The 20,454-nt window shown below is 53.0% G+C and overlaps 5 protein-coding genes across 5 annotated transcripts; 1 reads left to right on the top strand and 4 right to left on the bottom strand.

Moving 5' to 3' along the window:
- Nucleotides 1-488: 488 nt before the first annotated feature.
- On the bottom strand, nt 489-1,363 carry J4E78_002496 (uncharacterized protein; the record flags this gene model as incomplete). The annotated part of the gene is made up of 3 exons (XM_049363142.1): nt 489-1,054; nt 1,140-1,235; nt 1,297-1,363. 3 exons carry the CDS (start codon nt 1,361-1,363, stop codon nt 489-491), a joined length of 729 nt encoding a protein of 242 aa, XP_049225734.1.
- A 653-nt stretch (nt 1,364-2,016) lies between these two features.
- On the bottom strand, nt 2,017-3,776 carry J4E78_002495 (uncharacterized protein; the record flags this gene model as incomplete). Its single annotated transcript, XM_049363141.1, has 5 exons — nt 2,017-2,214; nt 2,274-2,765; nt 2,828-3,338; nt 3,394-3,494; nt 3,552-3,776. The coding sequence occupies 5 exons, from the start codon at nt 3,774-3,776 to the stop codon at nt 2,017-2,019; spliced, it is 1,527 nt and encodes a 508-aa protein (XP_049225733.1).
- A 1,951-nt stretch (nt 3,777-5,727) lies between these two features.
- Nucleotides 5,728-11,684, bottom strand: J4E78_002494 (uncharacterized protein; the record flags this gene model as incomplete). The annotated part of the gene is made up of 3 exons (XM_049363140.1): nt 5,728-6,079; nt 6,129-11,444; nt 11,497-11,684. The coding sequence occupies 3 exons, from the start codon at nt 11,682-11,684 to the stop codon at nt 5,728-5,730; spliced, it is 5,856 nt and encodes a 1,951-aa protein (XP_049225732.1).
- Nucleotides 11,685-14,479: 2,795 nt separating this feature from the next.
- Nucleotides 14,480-16,244, top strand: J4E78_002493 (uncharacterized protein; the record flags this gene model as incomplete). Its single annotated transcript, XM_049363139.1, has 4 exons — nt 14,480-14,551; nt 14,600-14,637; nt 14,695-15,488; nt 15,538-16,244. The coding sequence occupies 4 exons, from the start codon at nt 14,480-14,482 to the stop codon at nt 16,242-16,244; spliced, it is 1,611 nt and encodes a 536-aa protein (XP_049225731.1).
- Nucleotides 16,245-16,921: 677 nt separating this feature from the next.
- J4E78_002492 (uncharacterized protein) lies at nt 16,922-19,843 on the bottom strand (the record flags this gene model as incomplete). The annotated part of the gene is made up of 3 exons (XM_049363138.1): nt 16,922-17,329; nt 17,389-18,639; nt 18,692-19,843. The coding sequence occupies 3 exons, from the start codon at nt 19,841-19,843 to the stop codon at nt 16,922-16,924; spliced, it is 2,811 nt and encodes a 936-aa protein (XP_049225730.1).
- Nucleotides 19,844-20,454: the final 611 nt, after the last annotated feature.

Here is a 20,454-nt window from a genome sequence, read left to right as displayed (position 1 = left end):
TTCCGGCATGTTTGCATACTCCATCTCTGGAGAGCTTGGCTCCTTGCAGCATTTAGGTCGGCATGAGGTGTACCGGGTCAGAAGCTGTTTCGGTCCTGTTTGATGGAACTTTCCTCTTCCTGTTGTTGGTTCAGGAAGGCTTGAATCGCAGATTTAGAACCATGATACCACAGTCATTGAACTTGACTTTCTCTGTAATAGTAACAATTCGAATAGACTTCTTAATTCACAGGGACTGGCAGTGACATGGTAGTTGCCTTCCAACGCTATTTCCTCTAGACATGGTGCAGTTTCAGGCAATTCTTGATAATAGGGTATCATTGTATTTTGTACGCCCGCTAATCTATCATAGCATCGTCATGCGTCTCACTAACAGGACAAAAGTAGCCGATTATCCTCTCTATAGGCCAAAGATCCATTACTTCCATCGTCCCAATCGCAGCGGCTCACATACAAAATGCTGAGCTTCTCTCCTCTGCTCCAGCAATCTAGGGCTTGGGAATATGGACGCTCTTGCTAACCATCAAACATCCGTGAAGAATGAACATGGCAACAACAGGATGGAACTCAAACGCCGTGCCCTCAAGCCAAAGACCCATGGGAATCTGCTCCAACGTCCAGCCCTTGTACACCCAGTATGCCATGATCTGCACGATACCCAGCGACATGGGAATCGGCGTGCCCTCGAAGTACTTGCTCTTGCCCGTCGCATCCTTCGGCACCATAGCAACCGTAACATTAAACCTCGCGAGACGCGTAAGACCGCAGAGCACGAAGAAGCTCAGGAGCAGGTGGTCGACGGGGGTGCGCAGACCGAGACAAAAGGCAGCGGCGGCGGGGCTAACACCAAAGGAGACGAGGTCGGCCAAGGAATCGAGTTCCTGGCCCATGAGCGACGCCTTCTTGCGCCAGCGGGCGACTTTGCCGTCCATGAAGTCGAAGAAGAGGCCGAGGGGGATGAAGCCGAGGGCCCAGTACAGGTTCGTGTAGTTGAAGGGGTCTGACTGCGTGCAGTAGCGGAGGGAGGACATGATGGACATTACGCCGCAGAAGCCTGGATATCTTGTTAGTACAGGTTCTCGTTCTTTCGCGTCGTAATTGGCGGAAATGTGTGTCGGAATGGATATCGAGAAACGTACCATTGAGCTCGGTAATGTAGTCAGCGGCGTGCAGAGCTCTCACGAGAGAGAAATGTCCAGCATCCTGCGAGAGGAGCCTTTTTTGCTTGTCCTGCACTGTTCTTCCTGTCAGCCCCTTCTAATCCATATATTGCGTTGGGTTCTTTTGCCAACGTACCCTCACCCTTCGCTGGGGGCATCTCGTCCTTGGGCTGCGGCTCTCCGCCGTTCCGTCGTTGCGACATGGTTTTGATGTTGTTGCGGGTGTGTGTGTACTGTGCAATAGGCCGCTTCCGCTTGCTTCAAAGCAAGAATCAAGACAGAGATATCGAGGTGTCTTGTGTTGCGCAAAGGCAGAAACTAGAGGGGGGAGCGGGAAAGTTAAGGGTCTGGGTAGGGTTGTTGCGTGGAGAAAGCTTGTTGTTGGTGTGCGCAGGTAGGCAGTGACGTGCCCCGGGCAATTTGGGCCTAGATCAAGGCGGCTGGGGACCAACGTCATTTTCGTCCTACGCAAACTTCCGTGCTGCTGCACTGCCCGGCTCAGCCATGTGATTCGCACGTGCCTGCGGCAATTGTTTCTCTACATCGGCAGTTCTTTGTTCAGCATATCCAAGTATGTGGCTGTGTCCTGAACAGAGGGGTTAGGATCTGCCTACTCAGCACTGTGCGCGGAAATTGAGAAATGTCTTGCCTCAGCGCGTTGCACAGTTAGCACAAAAGCCCTTCTACTATTGCAGTCGCTCTAAACAAGATATTATCTATTACGAGATATACATGGCAAGGAAATTATACAAGAAGTATATCATACATATACACAGGCCATCAGCAAATGCTCGAAGCCCAAACGCCGCCTTCATGCTGGCAATGCCCAAAACCCAATGCCCATCAGCTTCATGATCTACTTCCGTCGGCTTACAATCTTGGTGACGGCATGCCTTATGATTGTACCAGCCTTCTCTGTCTCCTTCTTTGTCAGACCGCTTGTCACGCACACTTTCAGTGCGGGTGTAGGTTGCCAGCCCGCGTCGCGGGGGTTCAGTCCAAGGCCGAGTGGGAAAGACTTGAGTCGTGTGATGAGGACGCCGTTTGCGAGGCACTGTGATTGTTAGCGACTTGCCTAGAGATGAAATCGGGAATACAACGGAGAGAACGTACCTCGTCAACAACTTCCCTGAAGATCTGGTTCTGATCGTCGATGCTCAGTTTCTTGTTCTCAATGACCTCGTCTTTGAGAACAAGGAGCATGATGGGGTTATCTCCTGAGCTACTGCACTTAACCCAATCACTCCTGGGGTCCAGCTGTCCCCGCATCGCCTTGACATTGTCCCTGAGTCCCGCGAGGATATCCGGTTGTTGTTGCAACAGGCTGATTGTTTCACTCGCTGTTGTACTCAATAAAGCAGGAAGGGCAGCGGAATAAGTGTATGACGCGGACGAGATGCGCTGATGCTCAACCACTTCTTCGTTACCGGCGCAGAATCCTCCTGCCGCGCAGAGAGGGCCAGAAAGCGAGCCGATGATCATGTCTACTTCTGCGGCATCGACGTTTTGCGCTTCGGTGACGCCGCCGCCGGTGCGACCGAGGACGCCGTAGGACCAGGTTTCGTCGAGGATGAGACGGAACTTATACTTCAGTTTGAGTTCGACCTAGAAAAACGGTTAGCCAATCTGTCACCTTGATAATCAGCATGGACACGCGATGGACGTACGATCTTTGGCAGGTTAACCACATCCCCAATGTTCTCAAACAGGCCCTCGGTGATGATGAAACGTCTGGTGAGCGGCTTCTTGGCCTGCTCCTTGACAACCTTCTTGAGTACGTTCTCCAGATCCTCCATATCATTGTGTTCGAACCACCTGACAGTACTGCGACTGATTTGAATGCCCTTGCGCGCAGCGAAGTTGAGCGCCTTGTCCGCGACGATGATATCTCCTCTCTTGCTGAAACTGGGAATCACACTGCTTATGGTCGAGAAGGATTGCGCGTAGATGATGCAGGCGGGGACACCGAGGTGTGCAGCGACGTCGGCTTCGGTCTTCATGTGAACATCCTGTGTGCCGTAGAAACCAGGGGGTCCGCAGGGGCCGACACCGTATGTGCGCAGGGTCTGAATGGCTTTGTCTTTGAGAACATCGTTGGAGAGGAAGTTGTAGAAGTTGTACGAGGCAAGGTTCGTGACGGTGCGGCCATTGGAGAGCTTCGACTTGGGGCCGGTCGGTCTGCGCGGCGCTCATTAGCATTGGCTCGGAACACTGGGAAGGGCGTTTTCCATACCCAACAATGATGGGTCGCTTCTCGTTGTCCAATTCCTCGAGGGCAGTAGTGGGCGCGACAAGCGGTTCTGGCGTCCAGTCTTCGACCAATTCGTCGATCTCCTATTTCCTTGTCAGCCCACCATGTCGGTCAGCCTGTCTGCAAGGCGCAAAACACACCTCATCCGTAAGTTGAACCTTCTTCTTCGTGCTATACTTGGGTGCAAGTAGGTAGCGCACGGCGAAGAGGAACAGGAACAGCTCTACCGCGCTGCGAACGGGGTCGTTCTGGTAACTCGACTTGATGTAGCGAACAGCGATGGCGGAGCCGGGTATGCGATTGAACTGCGTATTGGCGTCGGCGATGAAGCGCGCAGTAACATTCTGTATCTCATGCAGGTCCATATTGCTGGTTGTGTTATCAATGGTACCTCCTTGATGTTTGGGGGTTCACCTGGGCAATGTTGCGGCGACGCCGGGAATGCCGTCCTAAAGCGGTTAGCTCCGTGTGTGCAGCGCGTGTGTCTGTTGACCAAACTTCCAGGTAGCCCTCGAGACCTCTCTATAGCCTCCCAATAGTGACTTTTTGTACGCAATTGCGGCATGTCGAGTTCGGAAGCAGTTGGAAAGATGCTCCACCAACCAATCACCAGTCTCGCATACTTTCCCGTCCATCGACACTACCTAGGTACTCTAGACTTCATTGATCCTTCGTCCCTCTAGTACTCTAAACCCTTGCAGGGCGTCAGGCAACCAGTTGAGCCTTTTTCTTGCACCGGCCGAGGCCACCATGCATACTCATACTACCTTCCCAAGGGTCCGGATCCTAACTAGGCGGGATCTATTAGTCGAGAAGAGAAATGGTTACATAACGGGCAGGAGACTTCGTCTCGGTTAGTAGTCTCTCGTGTGATGCTTTTAATGTGATTTAGAGCCACTTCGACGGTGCAGAAGGAATGGTGCAGAAGGACTTGTCCGTTGCCTCGCCAAATGAAGTATCTCCTCTCATCATTACTTCTCAGTCCAAATATCTTCCACTACCTCCAAGGCTCTCACTTGTGAGCCTGTTCTGCTTGTATCATGCAGTCAACTATTGTTGTCATTACCCTATTCGCCTCTATAGCTTCAGCAGGCAACAAGGACCGACCCTTCACCTTGCATGACGCTTGGGCAGCGTCTTATGTACAAAATAGTAGATATACAATTGAACCAAGGATTATAGGCAACTTAGCCAATCATCTTTCTTCACTGAGCTGGATAGCAAACAGAGTCATCCACAGGTTAATGGATTCGAGCTAGTCAATGAGCCCAAACTGAGCCTATCTTGTATGAGTGCATCACAGTCTACCATGCCCTGCATGAATAATCGCCAGCAAACAAGGTGTCCCCAGAGCCATGTCTCATGGGCTGTTTCGACGATCCCCACTAATGACTGAACCCAGTGATACCTCGGATCAATCTTTTGTACAACCAAAGATGACTGTGTAGCAAATCAATAACCTCGAGACATCGTTGTGCCTAGAGAGAACAAGGCAAAATATCTCAGGGCATGTCGTCAAACGCCACTAGGATCGCTTCGCTTGTCTCTTTGCGTTCCTGTCTTTACCATGCAAATTACCTGCCTAGGTTGATACTTATGAATACACCACACTGATGGCAATCTGGATGAATGGGCTGCAAAACGTCAAAAGCTTGGTTCTCTGCTCGTGCTCCAGCGGCCCACCCAAAGGTCTCAGTATGCGAGGATATATGGGGGAATAGCTCAAGGTATGACATCAGCGAATTTCAAGTAGCGAAAGTGAATACACGCTACCAGAGAAAAGCGACTTCTCACGTAGATATCACGATGAGCTGTAAGGTTCATCCAAGGGCCGGAGTTGAAGCTGTACAAAGTGAAAGAGGCCCTTTACTTCACTTGGCCTACGGAGTAGCGTGAGTAAAAAACAGTAACCAAGGCAGCCACCTGGAGCAATGAATTGGGCCTGCAAACCCACAAAAACGACATTAGAGGATGCACGAGAGCATAAAGTCACAGGAAAGAAGGTCGTAGTTGTTAAGACATCAATATATCTATGTAATGAATTCACTTTCTAACATATTCGCCTTCCATGATGAACCAAAACAGCCCCTTCGTGTGTATGTGCAGTCAAGTCCGCGCCATAGGCGGACACCAATGTGTTCAGAAAGAGAGAAAGCAGGTGGATGTAGCCCGCCGTAGAACGCCTAAAACGAAGGAAATGCTGTAGTGGATATTACAATCATTATGGGACCAAGCCATGTCGCCACGCTCATGATTTGCCAATATTGTACAATGCAGGCTGCGAAAGCAGTAAACAACGATTCGCGCTATGTGCTTTTAGTATGCCATGTACCGACGGAATCGGCGAGCGGCATCGTCGGTCGCAGCGGCACCACCGGCATCACCTCCACCTGTGGCAGCACCATCGTTCCATAATGGACACTTCATGCCGTTGACACATGATCCGGTAGGGGTGTTTGTGGTGTCGTTGTTGCTGTATCCAGTAGGCTGCAAGATTGACAGAGGCAGGCCGACGTCCAGCTTGATGTACTTGCCGGCGACGATTGGGCCAACGATCAAGCACAAGAAGACGACTAGGAGGACAAAGTACAGGATAGCGTAGCGGATGACACGACGCTTGCGAAGCTTGGTCTGCTTGAGCGAGTAGATCGGAGGACGAATTTGACGACTGTTACGTGTTAGCGGATGTCAATTGAACGAGTTATGAGGGAACATACCTAGGTCGCAGCCAGAACAGCATGACAGAGTGACCCTTGTCGGCGTATGGGATCAACAAGATCGGAAGCATGAAGAAGAGGAGCACGTGGCCGAGAATGAAGTCGGCGGCGAACATGCCCAACTCTGTGATCTTGCAGAGGAATTCACGACCAGGCTGAGAAATTGTGTGCCATCCCATAGTGTACCACTTTCCGGTCCACCAGGCAATGTTGGCGGTGTCGGCCTTGAACTCACGAGTGAGAGCAAGCGTGATGATCAGCTTGAAGAAGAAGCGCTGGATAGCGACGACGGCGATCATACCAGACAAAGCTCTGGGGAAGCTGAAGCCCTCAAGGAACATGAGAACAACAAAGAAGATGAGGAGGACGAGAACAGCAATGGCGTGCGCAATAGCAGCCAGAACGGCACCGAATTTCTTGCAGCACATGCTGAGCAGAGGACCCGCGCAACAAGCCAAAGCGAAGAAGCCCAGAAGAGCACCAGCGTTGATGGCGATGGGACCGAATGCAATGAGTCCGATACGGACCAGAGCACCGGACGCCTCGGGATCTTTCAGGTCTGTCTTTTCATCTTCCTTGTGGCGGTTGTCATTGACACCAGTCTGAGCGTTGATGAACAAGTAGGGGATGATGGTAATGGCGACCAAGACAAGGGGTCCGAATACCTCGCTCATGAAGATGTTCGTGAAGTGAGCACGAGGGACATCACCGGAAAGTTTGGCGGACGGGTCACCGAGAGCCTTGCGCTTGAAACCAGTGATACGCGTACGCGAGAGACGGCAGTATCCGATCCAGGAGGCACTGTGCGAGCGGGTGTTTCCGCGAGACAGCCAGCGAAGGTACTCCCTGTAGTCGATGAAGAAGTCGTCCCATGAGAATTGATGGGGGTTGAAGAGGAACGGTGCCAAGCACAGGGACAACAGGGATGCCCAGAAGTAGATGAGCCATGGACCCCAAACTGTGATGGTGGCAAACAGCAGCATCATCAACGAACGGGCTCCAATGTAGATGGAAGGACCGGCGAATCGTGAGAACAAGATACCGAAGGGGATACGAGCTGTCGCGAAACCACGTCCGGTACCAATGTAACGAGCACCACCATAGGACAAGTTGGTGTGGAGAGCGTTGGCATAGATCTGAGTGACGAAAACCTCGAAGAAGGGCGATCCGGAGGAGAAGTGCTTTGCGAGACGAGTCGCGGCACGCCAGAAACCACGCTCAGTCAACTCTTGGACCACAAGGGGAACGAAAGAGATGAAGAACACGATGAAGATGGAAACGATACAACGCGAGACCCAGTCGAATACGGGTACCAAGTTGGCGCAACCGTTGGGCCACTGAGGATCGGTGATGGGAAGGTCCTTGTTGAAGTGGCAGAGAATCGTCTCGTGGTTGAGCGCGCCGAGGTGGATGAGTACGAACATGAAGCACTGAACCGACAACATAATGAACATGTTGTTGATGTGGAAACCGGGATGGGCGTAGTAGAAGGACAGGAATCGGTCGAGAGGAAGTTGAGTACCCATGTAGTAGTACTCGCGAGACAACATCTGCTCTCCCATACCTGTACCAATCTTGGTGGTGAAGTTGAGGACGGAACCAAAACCAAGATCACGACCCTTACCACACTGGTAGTACTCGCAGTGCTTTATGCGACCACCGCGGAGAAGAGCGTTCATACCAGCGTAAATATCCTCGTTGAGATGGAGACCCTTCTGCGCCTTGGAGACACCACCACGTGTTGTCATGAAGATACCGTTGAGGAAATCAGGATGACCGTAATGGAGCTTACCACCGATCTGGGCCAAAGTACGAGCAAACATAGTACCGAACGTCTGCTCCTTTCCGGCAGCGATGTCACCAAGGATACCAATGTTCTCGGAGAAAATGTATTCACGGGCTCCGAGAATGGCGACAGGGTTGAAGTTAGAGCTGGGAAGGCCAGGAGTGTAAGGTGAGACATTGTCAGTTGTCATCTCTTCGAACTCAGCGAGGACGCTGCGAATCTTCAGGCACTCTTCAAGGTAGTTGTCTTGGTTGGCGTCGATGAGCTGGATGTACTCTCCTCGGTAGAAGATGATGGAGTGGTTCTGGTTGTCGGACTTGCCATCACCAAGAATTGGGTTGCCGGAGAGTTGAATGCGGAACTTGGGACGACGCATGCCGTTGTCCATGAGCTCAGAGTGACCATCGATAAGAGCAGAGTAGATACGCGGTTCCTCGCCCTCGTTCATGGGAGGCTCCTCATCCAGATAGGCAATTTGAAGGTCGGGGTATGCACGGAGGAGGAACTCGGTGTTCTCGCGTTCTTCCTTGCTGAACTTGGCGTAACGTTGCATAGATACACAGATCTTGTACTTGCGCCTAGCCATACGCTCGAGTTCACGCTCAAGCTTGTCAGAGTTGCCACCGAACATTTGGACGACTTCAGGGTTCTCTACGCGGTAGAGAAGCTTGATAGCGCGGCTGTAGTTCATGAAACCAGAGATGGTACGGTAAAGAGTCTGCGAACGAAGAGAAGCCCAGATACGAGTGCGGAGGGTGTATTCAGGCGCGGCGGACTTGAAACCAATGCAGTAGAAAGGAAGATCGTCAATCTTGCTCTTAGCGGTGTCCTTCTCGCCCTTTTCGTCGTCACCATTGAATTGAGAGGTCTCATCGGCAAGAATCTTGGTATCCTTGACAAAGCAGTCCCACTCGTGAGGGTGAAGCTGCTTGAGGTACTCAAGAAGAGTGACACGAGAGTAAGGCTCGTCCTCGCGAATGATCTCACGGAGAGACAATAGAATCTTTTCACCGTAGTGGGGAATCAAGACTGTGAATGTGGGCATGTTGTCGACTGGTAGAGGCTCGGGAATGGGAGTCGACAGCGACTGAGCGAAGAAAGAGATACGGCGTTCGGCTTCGCTCTGAGCGGGGAAAAACTCAGTCTTGAAGGAGTGATCTTCCTGGGACACGAAGAAGGTAGGAGCACGCAGAGTGCGCTTGCCCTCTTGCTCGGAAGGAACCTGGTGGTAAAGCAACTTCTGGACGTGGTCGATCGCAAGGAGATGCTCGCGGTACATGGAGATGACCACAGCGTTCCAAATCTGAGAAATGAGGACCTTGGGCTTGTACTTGATCTCCATGTCGGTGGTGGCGAGAACCTTTGAGTAGATACGCTTGGGCAGACGAGAGAAGATGTTCCTCCATGGTGTCCAGATCGAGACACCCAAGTAGAAAGACCGAGAGACGGAAAACAACATGTTCGCAATGATGTACCACAGGTAAGAGTCCAAGAAGAACAAGATCAAGTCCATGAAGTACATGAGACCGAGCAAGATTCGAGGCTGGTACTTGCAGAGGATGTTACCAATGATGGCGTCTCCAAGGCAAGAGGGCTTCTTCATGTGTGACAGGATGCGAATAGGGTCCTTGATCGACAGAGTCAGGAAGAAGTACGACTCAGCAAGCTTGGCAGCGAAGACCAAGACCCAGAGGCCATAAGACATCCACATGTCGTTGCCGGCGAGGCGAGGGTAGCTGGCAGTGAACGTTTGACTTGCAACATACTTGCGAGAGTTGCGTGTCAGGTAGCTGCCGAACAAACCTCCGATAGGCATGAGCGAGAAGAACACGAAGGTGGCCAAAGCGATAGCGAACTGAACACCACCGAGAACGTTGGCGATAGTACCGGTGCGCTTGTCCATACCAAGAATGTAGACACTAGGGGCAATGTTGACGACGAAGCACAGGATAAGGAACAAGAGACGCTTCGTAAGATGCTGAGCACCAGCCCATCGTCGAGGAACGTAGCACCACTCGCAGATAGTAGCGAAGATCTGGATGAAGCAGGCAATGGTACCACCGAGAGCAACTACGGACAAGGTAGCGGCCTTCTCGGGCTTCTGGTCTCGTTGTTGTTCGTAACCCTTGGTGTAGAGAGGTTGCGAGTTGAAAGCCGTGTAGAACCAGAAGGAAGTCAGATGAATGACCCAGATACGGTTGAAGTTGATAACCATGTGGAACCACGAACGGCGCTCGTAGTATGTCTTGAAGAAGACCTTCTTCCAGAGGACATCCTTCAACTTTGCGTAGCGCTCAGCCGGTGGAATGTCGACAAGACGAGACTTGTCCTCAAATACGATGCGCTCGAGACCCTCTGGGTACCAGAACAGTTGGTTCATGTCATCGTATCCAATGATGGCTGCGTGGTCGCGTTCGCGACGGACGTATTTGCCATCTTGGATCTCGTAACCTTGATCACGGCAGTACTGGTATAACGGCGTGATGACATTGTTGAGGTAGGTGAACTCCTCGATTGGCTCTGTCTGAGCTTGTCCAGCAGGCGAGTTTAGCCAGTCGTCGGCGCACTTGAAAATGAAGCACATCAACTCAGGCATGAAACGGACCTGGTTGGCCTCTCCCCAACAGAGAAGATATAGGGCGACTTGACGAACACGGTCGTGTTGCGACATGCGGTTCATGCGGGTCTTCCAGCGGTATTCAGCCGCCTCCAGACTGTTGTCGCCCTCGTAAGCGTCGAGAGTCTCTTGCTCGTTGCCTGGGTTCTCGCTGGCCTTCTTCTTGGCGGCCTTGCGAGCCTTGCGGGTGCGGCGGTTGGCCTTTCCAAGGTTCATGTTGGCGAAGCCGACGGCATCATCCAGATCGAGATGAGCCGCGAAGTACCATCGACGGTAGTTGGCGTTCTCTCCACCGATGTAATCGGCGTGCAGCGACAGAAGCGCTTGGTTCGGCGACATGCGGGACGCACGCGAATCGAGCAGGGTCATGAAGTGGTCGTACATGTTGCGCATGCTGTCACGCTGGAAACCGAACTTAGCGGTCAAGTCGAGAAAGATGTCCTCAATCTCCTCCTTGGTGCAGGGAATCTGGGCTTCAGCAGTCCACGCCGGGTAAGGCTCGCGAGAGCGCTGTCCGGCGGGAAGGGCGTTGGAGTAGTCCATGCCGTAGATTGGCGTTGAAGCACCTGACGAGCGGTTGCCACCATACGAAACTTGAGACGAAGGGGGACGGTAGCCGCGGTTGCCCTCGGCGTAGCTGTTGTACCTCTCGTCCCCGCGACCGTAGTAGTCCATGTCGGTGGCACGAGCCATGTCGGAACGCATGGTGAAGTCACTGAAAGTTTCAGAGTCTTCCTCAGAGTCGTGCTGACGGCGACGGGGCTGCTGGCCGTTGGCTGCGTAGCCGTCCTGGGCACCACCCTGGTCGTAGTACTGGTCGTTGTAGTACTCGTCTTGGTAGCCCTGCTGGCCGCGCTCGTCGTAGTAGCCGTTTTGTTGGTACTGACCGCCCTGCTGGCCGTCATAGTAACCTCTGCATGGCTGTTAGCAATCGATCGAGCACATCGCTAAGGGTCTATACGCACTGCTCGTCATAGTAGGAATCGGTGTGCTGGCCCTGCTGCGGGTACTGGGCGCCGTGGGCGTCGTCGTGATACTGGCCGTACTGGTCGTCGTGGTAGTAGGCGTCCTGGCCCTGAGGCTGGCCCTGGGCGTGGCCTTGAGTCTGGCCGTAGCCGTCATCGTAGTGGCCTCCCTGTGGATGTCCGGACATCGTGGGAAGCTATTAGAGTGGGATGTAAATCTGCGAGGCGAGCTGTCAATAACTGTCGCGCAAGGGGCCGCCAATGCTGAAACGGCGGGCGTCGGAGGGGTCGTCGTACCTCAAACAATGGGCATTAGGAGCGGCAGAGTCGGATTGCTCGTAGTCGTGCTGCCGCGAAATACGGTTGACGTCGATGCACTAGGTGCAGATGGGGTGGTTGAACGAGTGTGTTGTTATGGAAGTGGCTCGCTGTTTATCGCGGGGGCGGCAATGTCTCAGTAGCACAGCGGGCTGCTCGTGCCTGCTGCAGTGCAAGAGAGTCTGGTGTTGTGGTCGGGCGTAGCGAGTGGAAAGCTGAGTATGCAGCCGGTCGTGGTTGCCAGGAGAGACGCGCGGCGAATCGGCGCTTGTCTGCTGCTGGGGCGAAAGTGGGAATTAGGCTGGGTGGAAGTGGCGGGTAGCGGCTCTCCTCCTCAAGGCGGGTGAGGGAGCAGTCGGGGCGGGTCGTCCAAGCTACACAACCTCAACGCAATGAAACGAGAGGCAATGTAGAAGAAAACGGACACGTGAAGAAGAAGGTGGTGAGTGAGCGACAGTGGTGAATGCGGAAGGGCAGGCAAAGAGCTTTTTAGCAGCTTCCCCTGAAAATGAAAGGCACGACCGCCAAGCTAGCCTAACGCCGTCAGAGACGCTGCGCATGGGTCCCCTTCGCTAGCATTCACGTCCCGATATTGAGTCGCCCCTCTAAAAAAGGCACCGGAGATCATGGACGTATGCACACTACAAAGCTGCTCCGCTGCGCTCACTCGAGCAAGAGGAGCTGCGATCTGCTGCGCGCCCTCTGCGCGCTGCTCTGGCCGAGGCCGCACGGCGCTGGCCAGGAAACCAGCTACCATGGAATCTCCGATCTGCTTGCATATCGATACTACCGGTTCCCGAATACACCAACAACAAAGACGACACCACCGCCCTGCTTGCCGTCACCCGGCGCCGACGCAGCGCGCTCTGGGTGACTCGGCTGACAGCTCGAGACTGCAGTACCGCTTTTTGCCTCTGCTCCCCCGCTGCTGCTGGTTGTCTCCCTCACGTCACGACTGCTCGCAGCCATGGGCCAACAAAGACTGCGCTGCACGGTTGCGAGGCCCGCGCTGATCAAACCACGACTAGCGACCCGGCAGACCAAGGCAGTCCCGCCTGCTTCGCCCGCTGCTCGACCGGCCGCGATAGCGACGATAAGTTTCTTATCTGACGGCCAATCGCGACGTGGCGCGCTTCCGCAACGCCCTAGCCCTAGCTCATCAAAGGCCAACGGTGCTTGGTGTCGCAATCCAAAGGGGGCTGACGGCCGCCAGTCGCTGCTAGTGCTTCTGTTGAGCCTGATCACACCCGAACACACCGCACCTCAACATGCCCCAGTCCTTTTGCCGCCTGCATGTTTACTTCCCTCCCAAAAGCCGCTGTCTCGTTGCGCGTGAATCTCCTGAGTCGTGCATGAATCAAAAGCGATCGCATGATGACGGAATCCCTCACCGCACCCCAATTCAACCGACCAGGGCCCCAGCTGGTGAGCTATATTAGGCCGCCCGGTTCCCAACGTCGACACTATGGCAAATGAGCCGGCTACAGAGCGTCTAAGTCGTCCTGACACCAGTGTAGCAAGTCTGATCATGATTACGTCTGTATGCAAACTCTCTACATGCACTTCTCTTAGCCCGTAACCGCTTCATCAATACATAATTGCGCACACTCCTTGACCAGCTATCTTTGTATGCAAGCATTACTCTCAAACGCTCTCGGGCATGCCAGCTCCCGGCCTGAAGCCTCGCCATGCCCCTCCCTTGTGATGACCAATGGTTGTCTGGAGCCGAGTCGCAGACGTGCGAACACCAGCGTCAGCGGCATCTGCCTGTGAACGCATCATGATCCATTGGCCGCCTCACGGCGCGAGCGACTTCGCCACACCAACGACTAGGTTTCAGCTGCACAAACTGCGTGTCGTGTGCCTCCGAACCTAAAGTGCCGCGGTCACGCCGGGGCTTCACGAGGCTGCACGAGGCTGTGCACTCCAGCGTCGACGACCATCGCAATCGCCGACATCCATCCCCAAGATCCACAGTCTCGACTTCCCGCCTTCTCTCTTGTAATCCAACACGGCGCACCGGGACTGCTCGGGACACATACCGTGACATCTGCAGAGACGCCATTCAATTTAGCAACATGATCCGCAGTGGGGCTCAGGCGGCTCTCAGTGGGGTGCGAAATTGGGTGTACGTACGCGTCGAGATCGCGACTCTTGACTACGAGCCGCGCTGACAGTCCCAAAATGCGACAATAACATTGGTAATGTTTTGGTGAAAGAAGCTGACTACCATACCGCGAAGCTGGACGTGTAGTCTCCAATATCCAACATTCATATTACCTGCGGTGTTGGTGCAATAGAAGAATAGATGATGGTCTCGAAGGCGCTCGGGCCATGAATGCGAAACAAGACTAGTATCAGGGGCACAGGTGAACCCTCGCTGATCCCTCTTGGAATGCTTGATTGACCCTACATTTCTTCACTCGTTGTGCCTCAGAGTCGTTTCTACACTCACTTTTCTGTTTTACCAGTCCGTCTTTACGTCCTTGAATAATTCATTTTTCGCATACAGCCTCATTCGCTGTTGCGCCACACTCCTTCATCTCATTGTTCCTTCCTAAACACATTCTCTACACCCTTTAAACACAACTCTCGGCGATTCAACCCAAGCTCTCGCCAACACCACCACTACTCTTGGAACTCGTCTTATACTATTACTACCAAGATGCGCGGAGTCTTCGCTACTGCGGCCCTACTCGCGGGCGTTCAAGCCGCCGTTGACCCCATTGTCATCAAGGTATGATGTCGTGCGACAGGTGCGACTGGCGTGTCTAACAATGCCTAGGGCCAGAAGTTTTTCCAAAAGAACAGTGGTGAACAATTGTAAGAGACCCAAGAACTCAAGAAAAGTCAAGCAAAGCCAAGCTAACAATCGCTCAGTTTCATGAAGGGTGTCGCATACCAGCAAGAAATCAACTCCAACTCCACAGCTGCCTCGACCGACGACCTTGACATCACCGACCCTCTTGCCGACTCGTCAGCATGCAAGCGTGACATTGAGCAGCTCAAGAAGCTCCAGACCAACACTATCCGTGTGTACGCCATTGATCCCAAGAAGGACCATGAGGACTGCATGACCCAGCTTGCCGATGCGGGCATCTACGTTGTAGCCGATCTGTCTGAGCCAGGACTGTCGATCAACCGTGACGACCCCGGCTGGACTGTCGAGCTATACGAGCGCTACACCAGCGTCGTTGACGAGATGATGAAGTACGACAACACTCTCGGTTTCTTCGCCGGAAACGAGGTCAGCAACCAGCCCAATAACACCGTTGCAAGCGCTTTCGTCAAGGCAGCTGTCCGTGACACCAAGGCCTACATCAAGAGCAAGAACTACCGTGAGATTGGTGTCGGATACGCCACCAACGACGATGCCGACATCCGTGAGAACATGGCCAACTACTTCGACTGCGGCGACGCCGACAGCGCTATTGACTTCTGGGGTTACAACATCTACTCGTGGTGCGGTGACTCCTCCTTCACCGAGTCCGGTTTCGATGTCCAGACCAAGAACTTTGAGAAGTACAACGTCCCCGTCTTCTTCGCTGAGTACGGTTGCAACACTCCTCGCCCCCGCAAGTTCACTGAGGTCGGTGCTCTCTACGGCAAGCAAATGACTGGTGTCTGGTCTGGAGGTATCGTCTACATGTACTTCGAGGAGGAGAACAAGTTCGGTAAGTTTCCCATATGTCGATCCTTGGAATCGCCTCTAACATTTCCCAGGTCTCGCTTCCATCAAGGGCGGCAAGGTCGAGACTAACGACGACTTTGACAACCTGTCCAAGCAGATCGCCAAGGCCACCCCCGTCGGTGTCAAGATGTCCGAGTACAAGCCCAGCAACACCGCCGCTGCCTCGTGCCCCAAGGTCACTTCTGGCAAGTGGGAGGCCGAGTCTGACCCCCTCCCACCGGTCGCCAACGCCAACCTCTGCTCGTGCATGATGGAGACTCTCAGCTGCCAAGTCGCCGATGACACCGAGGAGGAGGACTTCGGCAAGATGTTCGGCTTCATCTGCGGTGAGAAGGACGGCGAGTACTGCCAGGGTATCAACAAGAACGCCACTGCCGGCCCCTACGGTGTCTACGGCATGTGCTCCAGCCGCGAGCAGCTCTCTTTCGCTCTCAACGCCTACGCTAAGAAGGTCAGCGATGGCTGCGACTTCAAGGGTCAGGCCACTTCCAAGAAGGCTGTTGCCAGCCCCACCGCTTCCGGCTGCTCTTCCCTTCTCAAGGACGCTGGTGTCGATGGCACTGGCTCCGTTAAGGGTGCTGCTGCCAAGGCTACCGGTGCTTCCAGCTCTGGTGACGCATCCGGCTCCGGCAGTGCTGCCGCCGGTCTGTCCGCTCCCCAGTTCACCAACGGTGCCTTCGGCATGGGTCTGTACGTTGTTGCTGCCGTTGCCTCTGGCATGGCTATGATCCTGTTGTAAGATATCGGTCAACTTTGTATTTATCCTGCATGGTTTGCGTGGGTTTGCGCTTATTCCCCTTGGGCTCATCGGCACCGTCTTGGACGCGTGGCCTGGAAGAGTAGTGTGGTTTTCTTTGGCTTAGGTGAAATTCTAATAGTTTTGCTATACTGTTGTATGTATGGTGCGCAATGAAATGAGACCTTGAATTGTCTAAGTATGCTCGTTCTTCAGTTGTGGATGCATGTAATGTTGTGCAATAAGGACGACTTTGTGTAAACTAGATGGTAGCAGAGAAGTAGTCCTCCACAAGGTTCGATGAATCTGCATCTCCGAAATGCCAACGTGAATACTTGAGCGTCGACACGCAGTGCAGCATAGAGTCATCTTACTCTGTCTCAACCATAAAACTTAAACTATTCCAAGACACCCTTACTCAATCTTCTTCGAAACTCACTTGTGTAGCTTATAGCCTGCCATGGCGACTAAATTGATAAATTGCCCAAGTAAGATAAAGTGAAGCAACAATGTGTTTGACAAAAGTTCATATCGCGGTAGGACATCTTCTAACATTAACCATTCACTCGCACCGTTCAAGCCCGAGGCTAACGTTTTGAACTGGTCTAGGACGCCACAACATACAAAGCAAAGAACATCAATTGCATATCAAATACACGTGGTCAACTACGAACTAGCCATCAATATCTCTCCACCAGAAACGCCCTTCGCTCAATCTCCCCCATCTCCCCCAACATCTTCGCCTCCTCCCGCTTCATCTCCAGATACGCCCTCACAAACTTTTGATCCAACGCCTCGTTAAGCGGTCCATCCTCTCTCAGCGCCTCCACAGCCTCCTTCATGCTTCTAGGCATTTTCTTCGTCATACCAACCGCAGCGCGCATCTGCTCGTCCATGGTCGCAGGATTGGCCTGAATGTCCTGTTCCGGGAAGATGAGGTCGTTTGCAGCGAGACCGAGGAGGCCGGCGGCGAGAACGGCAGAGAGGGCGAAGTACATGTTTGCGAGACCGTCGACACAGCGGAGTTCCCAGCGGCCGGGGGAGATGCGTCGAAGTGGTGTTTCGCGGTTTTGAGTGCCCCATGCTACCTGTGTACGCGTGTCAGTATGCATGTATTTAGTTTTGAGAGCGAGAAAAGGTGATTTACCCATGATCCGCCTGTCCAAGAGTTATCTGCTACACGTTCATAGCTGACCTCCTCTGGCATGGTGAATGCGCAAATAGCAGGGAGATGCTTCAACACGCCCCCGACGAAGAACTGCATGTCCCTCTCTGGCGGGTGCAAACTAACATGCGCGTGGGCAGCCGTGCCCATACCCTCGAAAGGCTTAGGGTGCAACGTGGCGCGCAGTCCATGCAGACTAGCTATCTGAGCAATGACCTGTCTGGCCTGGATAAGCGTGTCGATAGCGAGTAGAGGAGGATGAGGCGGAAGTACGAATTCGTACTGTCCCGGTCCGGATTCAGCATGGAATTGTTGCACTTCGATGCCCATTTCCTCGAGTGCAAGGACGATTTCGCTGAGGAAGGGGAGTTGCAGCCATTGTTCCGGTGTAAGGGTTCCCCACGCATGGGTCTTGGTCAAGGGTGAGTAGGGCTCAGTTTGGAAAGGGTTGGTGGAAGTGGAAGGGGGGTTTCGCGAGAGGAATGTGACTTCTATTTCGAAGCCGATGAGAAGGGATGTCGCGTAGTTGTATTGGAGATCGTTGATTAGCGTTTCCAGGTTGTTTCGTGGGTCTTCTGGAAGGGCAGATCCGTCTTCTGTGCGCCAGTAGCTGAGTACTGTTGCAGCGGGAAGGGGGTCTTTGTTGTGGGTTACACGGAGGGAACGTAGATCGGGTTCGACGTAGACTTGGCCCGTGGTGTTTACAACTGGGGTAAGGCGATCGTTCTGAAGAGTGCCCGTGTTTCCCTGTGATATGCCAATGCGTTCTCCTTCGATTATCATGCGTGTAAATCCCTTGATGGGAACAATGCGACTACGGATCGTGGCCATGTAATCAAGCCATTGCACGTAAATGAACTTCACTGCAGGGTTCCTTTCTCTAAAGTCTTCGAACAGCTGAACGTCGTATACGTGCGGCACCTTTGGCGGTGGAGGGAACGCCGGTTGCGTGTACGGAGAGACTGACCGACTGGCTGGTGTGTTGGAAGCTGAGAATCGGTTGGGAATGCCCATAGCGGGTGCTGGCGTCACCGCTGGAGACTGATAAGGTGAAGCTGTGGCAGGCTTTGGGTTGTAGGTAAGTTGTTTTGGATCCGCTTGTACTGTCTCATCGAATATAGCCTCGTAGCGCAGATCATACAGTACGTTGGAGTTGTTGAACATGATATCTTTCGTCATGCCAATAGCTTGGTGTGGGGTTATGTCGCCTTTTTGGATATACTCGCTGAGTAGCTGCAATTGTTAGCGTATAGGAATAGGCGTTTCGTCATCCCAGCGAACTCACCTGGAACCAAACTTCGCGAAACTGTAGATTGGCAAGCCAAAATGTCTCAGGGAACCAATGGCCATCAGATGAATATAACAGCTTGCTGCCAGGGACAAGCTCCATGGCTTGACGCAAGATCGCGGTCTGACCATCTCTACTGACCATTGGAAAGACCTCGCCGATGTCCAGGTACACATGTCGGTATACGGTTGCGAGGTAGCCGGCTTCGCGCGTATATGGATACGCTGAATGAAGGAGTACGAACGGCACCTGGGGGTAGTTCTCGATCAATGGCTGCAGGAAGGCTGGGTTTGACTCTAGGAGGCTGATATCATTGTCTCCAAGACCAGTATGGAGCTGAAATGGCTTCGCAAGAGAGTCACCATGTGGCAATTGCTCAGACAGGATTTCCAGTGTGCGCAACACGAGATAATCGTTCAGATGCTTCTTTTCGATACGGTAGTTGCGTTTGCGAATGCAACTCTTGACGTATCGTTCGAAAGGGTGTCCAACTGTCTTTGCAGCTTCTTCGTACTCTGGTTCGATATCAAGACCTGTTCGGTAACAGATGACAGATTTGAATCCGGCAACGTTTTCGTCCTCAACCGCATCTTGGATCTCACGCTCGAAGTCTTCGGTAAAATTCGTCCAGACCTGCGGCAGAAACTTGGTCTTGCCCAGATCGTCTTCTGATGCATCTCGCACAAGATTCTCCATCAAGCGCTCAGCGACCGTCTCGATGCGCACAATGCGCTTACTGGGTGCCTGGGTCCAACGATCATGGTCGTCGTAAGGAAAGACCTTCTCCGGTCCAGCGAGTCCATCATCGATGAGGAGTGCGTGAACGTTTTCGAAGCATCGTTGATGCAATCGTTCGGAGTTGCTCCGGATCCACTCAACTCTCTGTTCCAGAATGTCCTCCCAGTCCGCGTCCTCACCACATTCGTAAAGTCGGCGCAGCTGCTTAGCTGCTCGTAAATGGGGCAGTGATTTGAAGGTGTCTCGCAAAGCTCTTCCTTGAGCTTCCGTGGTTATGGTTTCAAAGGGAATCGTATCGGCCTGGTGAGGTAAAATGAGGTTGTGGGCATGATTGTCGATGATGGGATAGTTGTTGACGACATGTCGTAGTTGTTCAATAGTAGGCCTAGGTGGGGAGATAGTTCGGTCCATATCGACACAAGGCGCTAGCGGATCGCTTCAACTGTGAGTCGCTGTTTAGGTGCTGTAAATAGGTACTCAGATGCAGTTAATCTCGCGTTTGCGTGGAGGGGAGACTGCTTTGTATCGAGCGATGACGACAATCCGATGACGACCAATATAATATCACCAGAAAGAAGTCTGGAAAGTTGATGTCTTCGTGCTTTTGCGCATTACAGGCATGATCCAAGTCGAATGCGTTGTTCGTGAAGATGTGTTCCAAGGCCCGTCCGATGACGTCGGTGCAAGCGGAAACGCGAAATCTCGGACTCCAAGATTAGTACTCAGCGCATCGCAAAATGTTTACATAGGATATTGCTGTACTCAGCGTTGATGAGCGCGACAATGGAGGGCTGGGAGGAGGAGAGAAGAGTGATCCAATGAAAGTTATGACGAAGTGGGGCATATTTCCAAGGTTTGATCTCGTGAGCATCAGCAGCCGACCTCCAACGATGTGCTTCCTGCACTGACTAAACGGCCGCGACTATCACCTGAGCCCAAGTCAGAGTTTAGTAAAATCTAAATGCATGGGATGTAACTGTATAATTTCGCGTTGATGCCGCTTGCTGGTACAGAATTTGTAC

Source organism: Alternaria triticimaculans (assembly GCF_023758025.1).
Source record: "Alternaria triticimaculans strain BMP 0046 chromosome Unknown scaffold_2, whole genome shotgun sequence".
In the NCBI taxonomy this organism is placed as follows: domain Eukaryota; kingdom Fungi; phylum Ascomycota; class Dothideomycetes; order Pleosporales; family Pleosporaceae; genus Alternaria; species Alternaria triticimaculans.
This window is presented reverse-complemented; position numbering and strand designations above follow the sequence as displayed.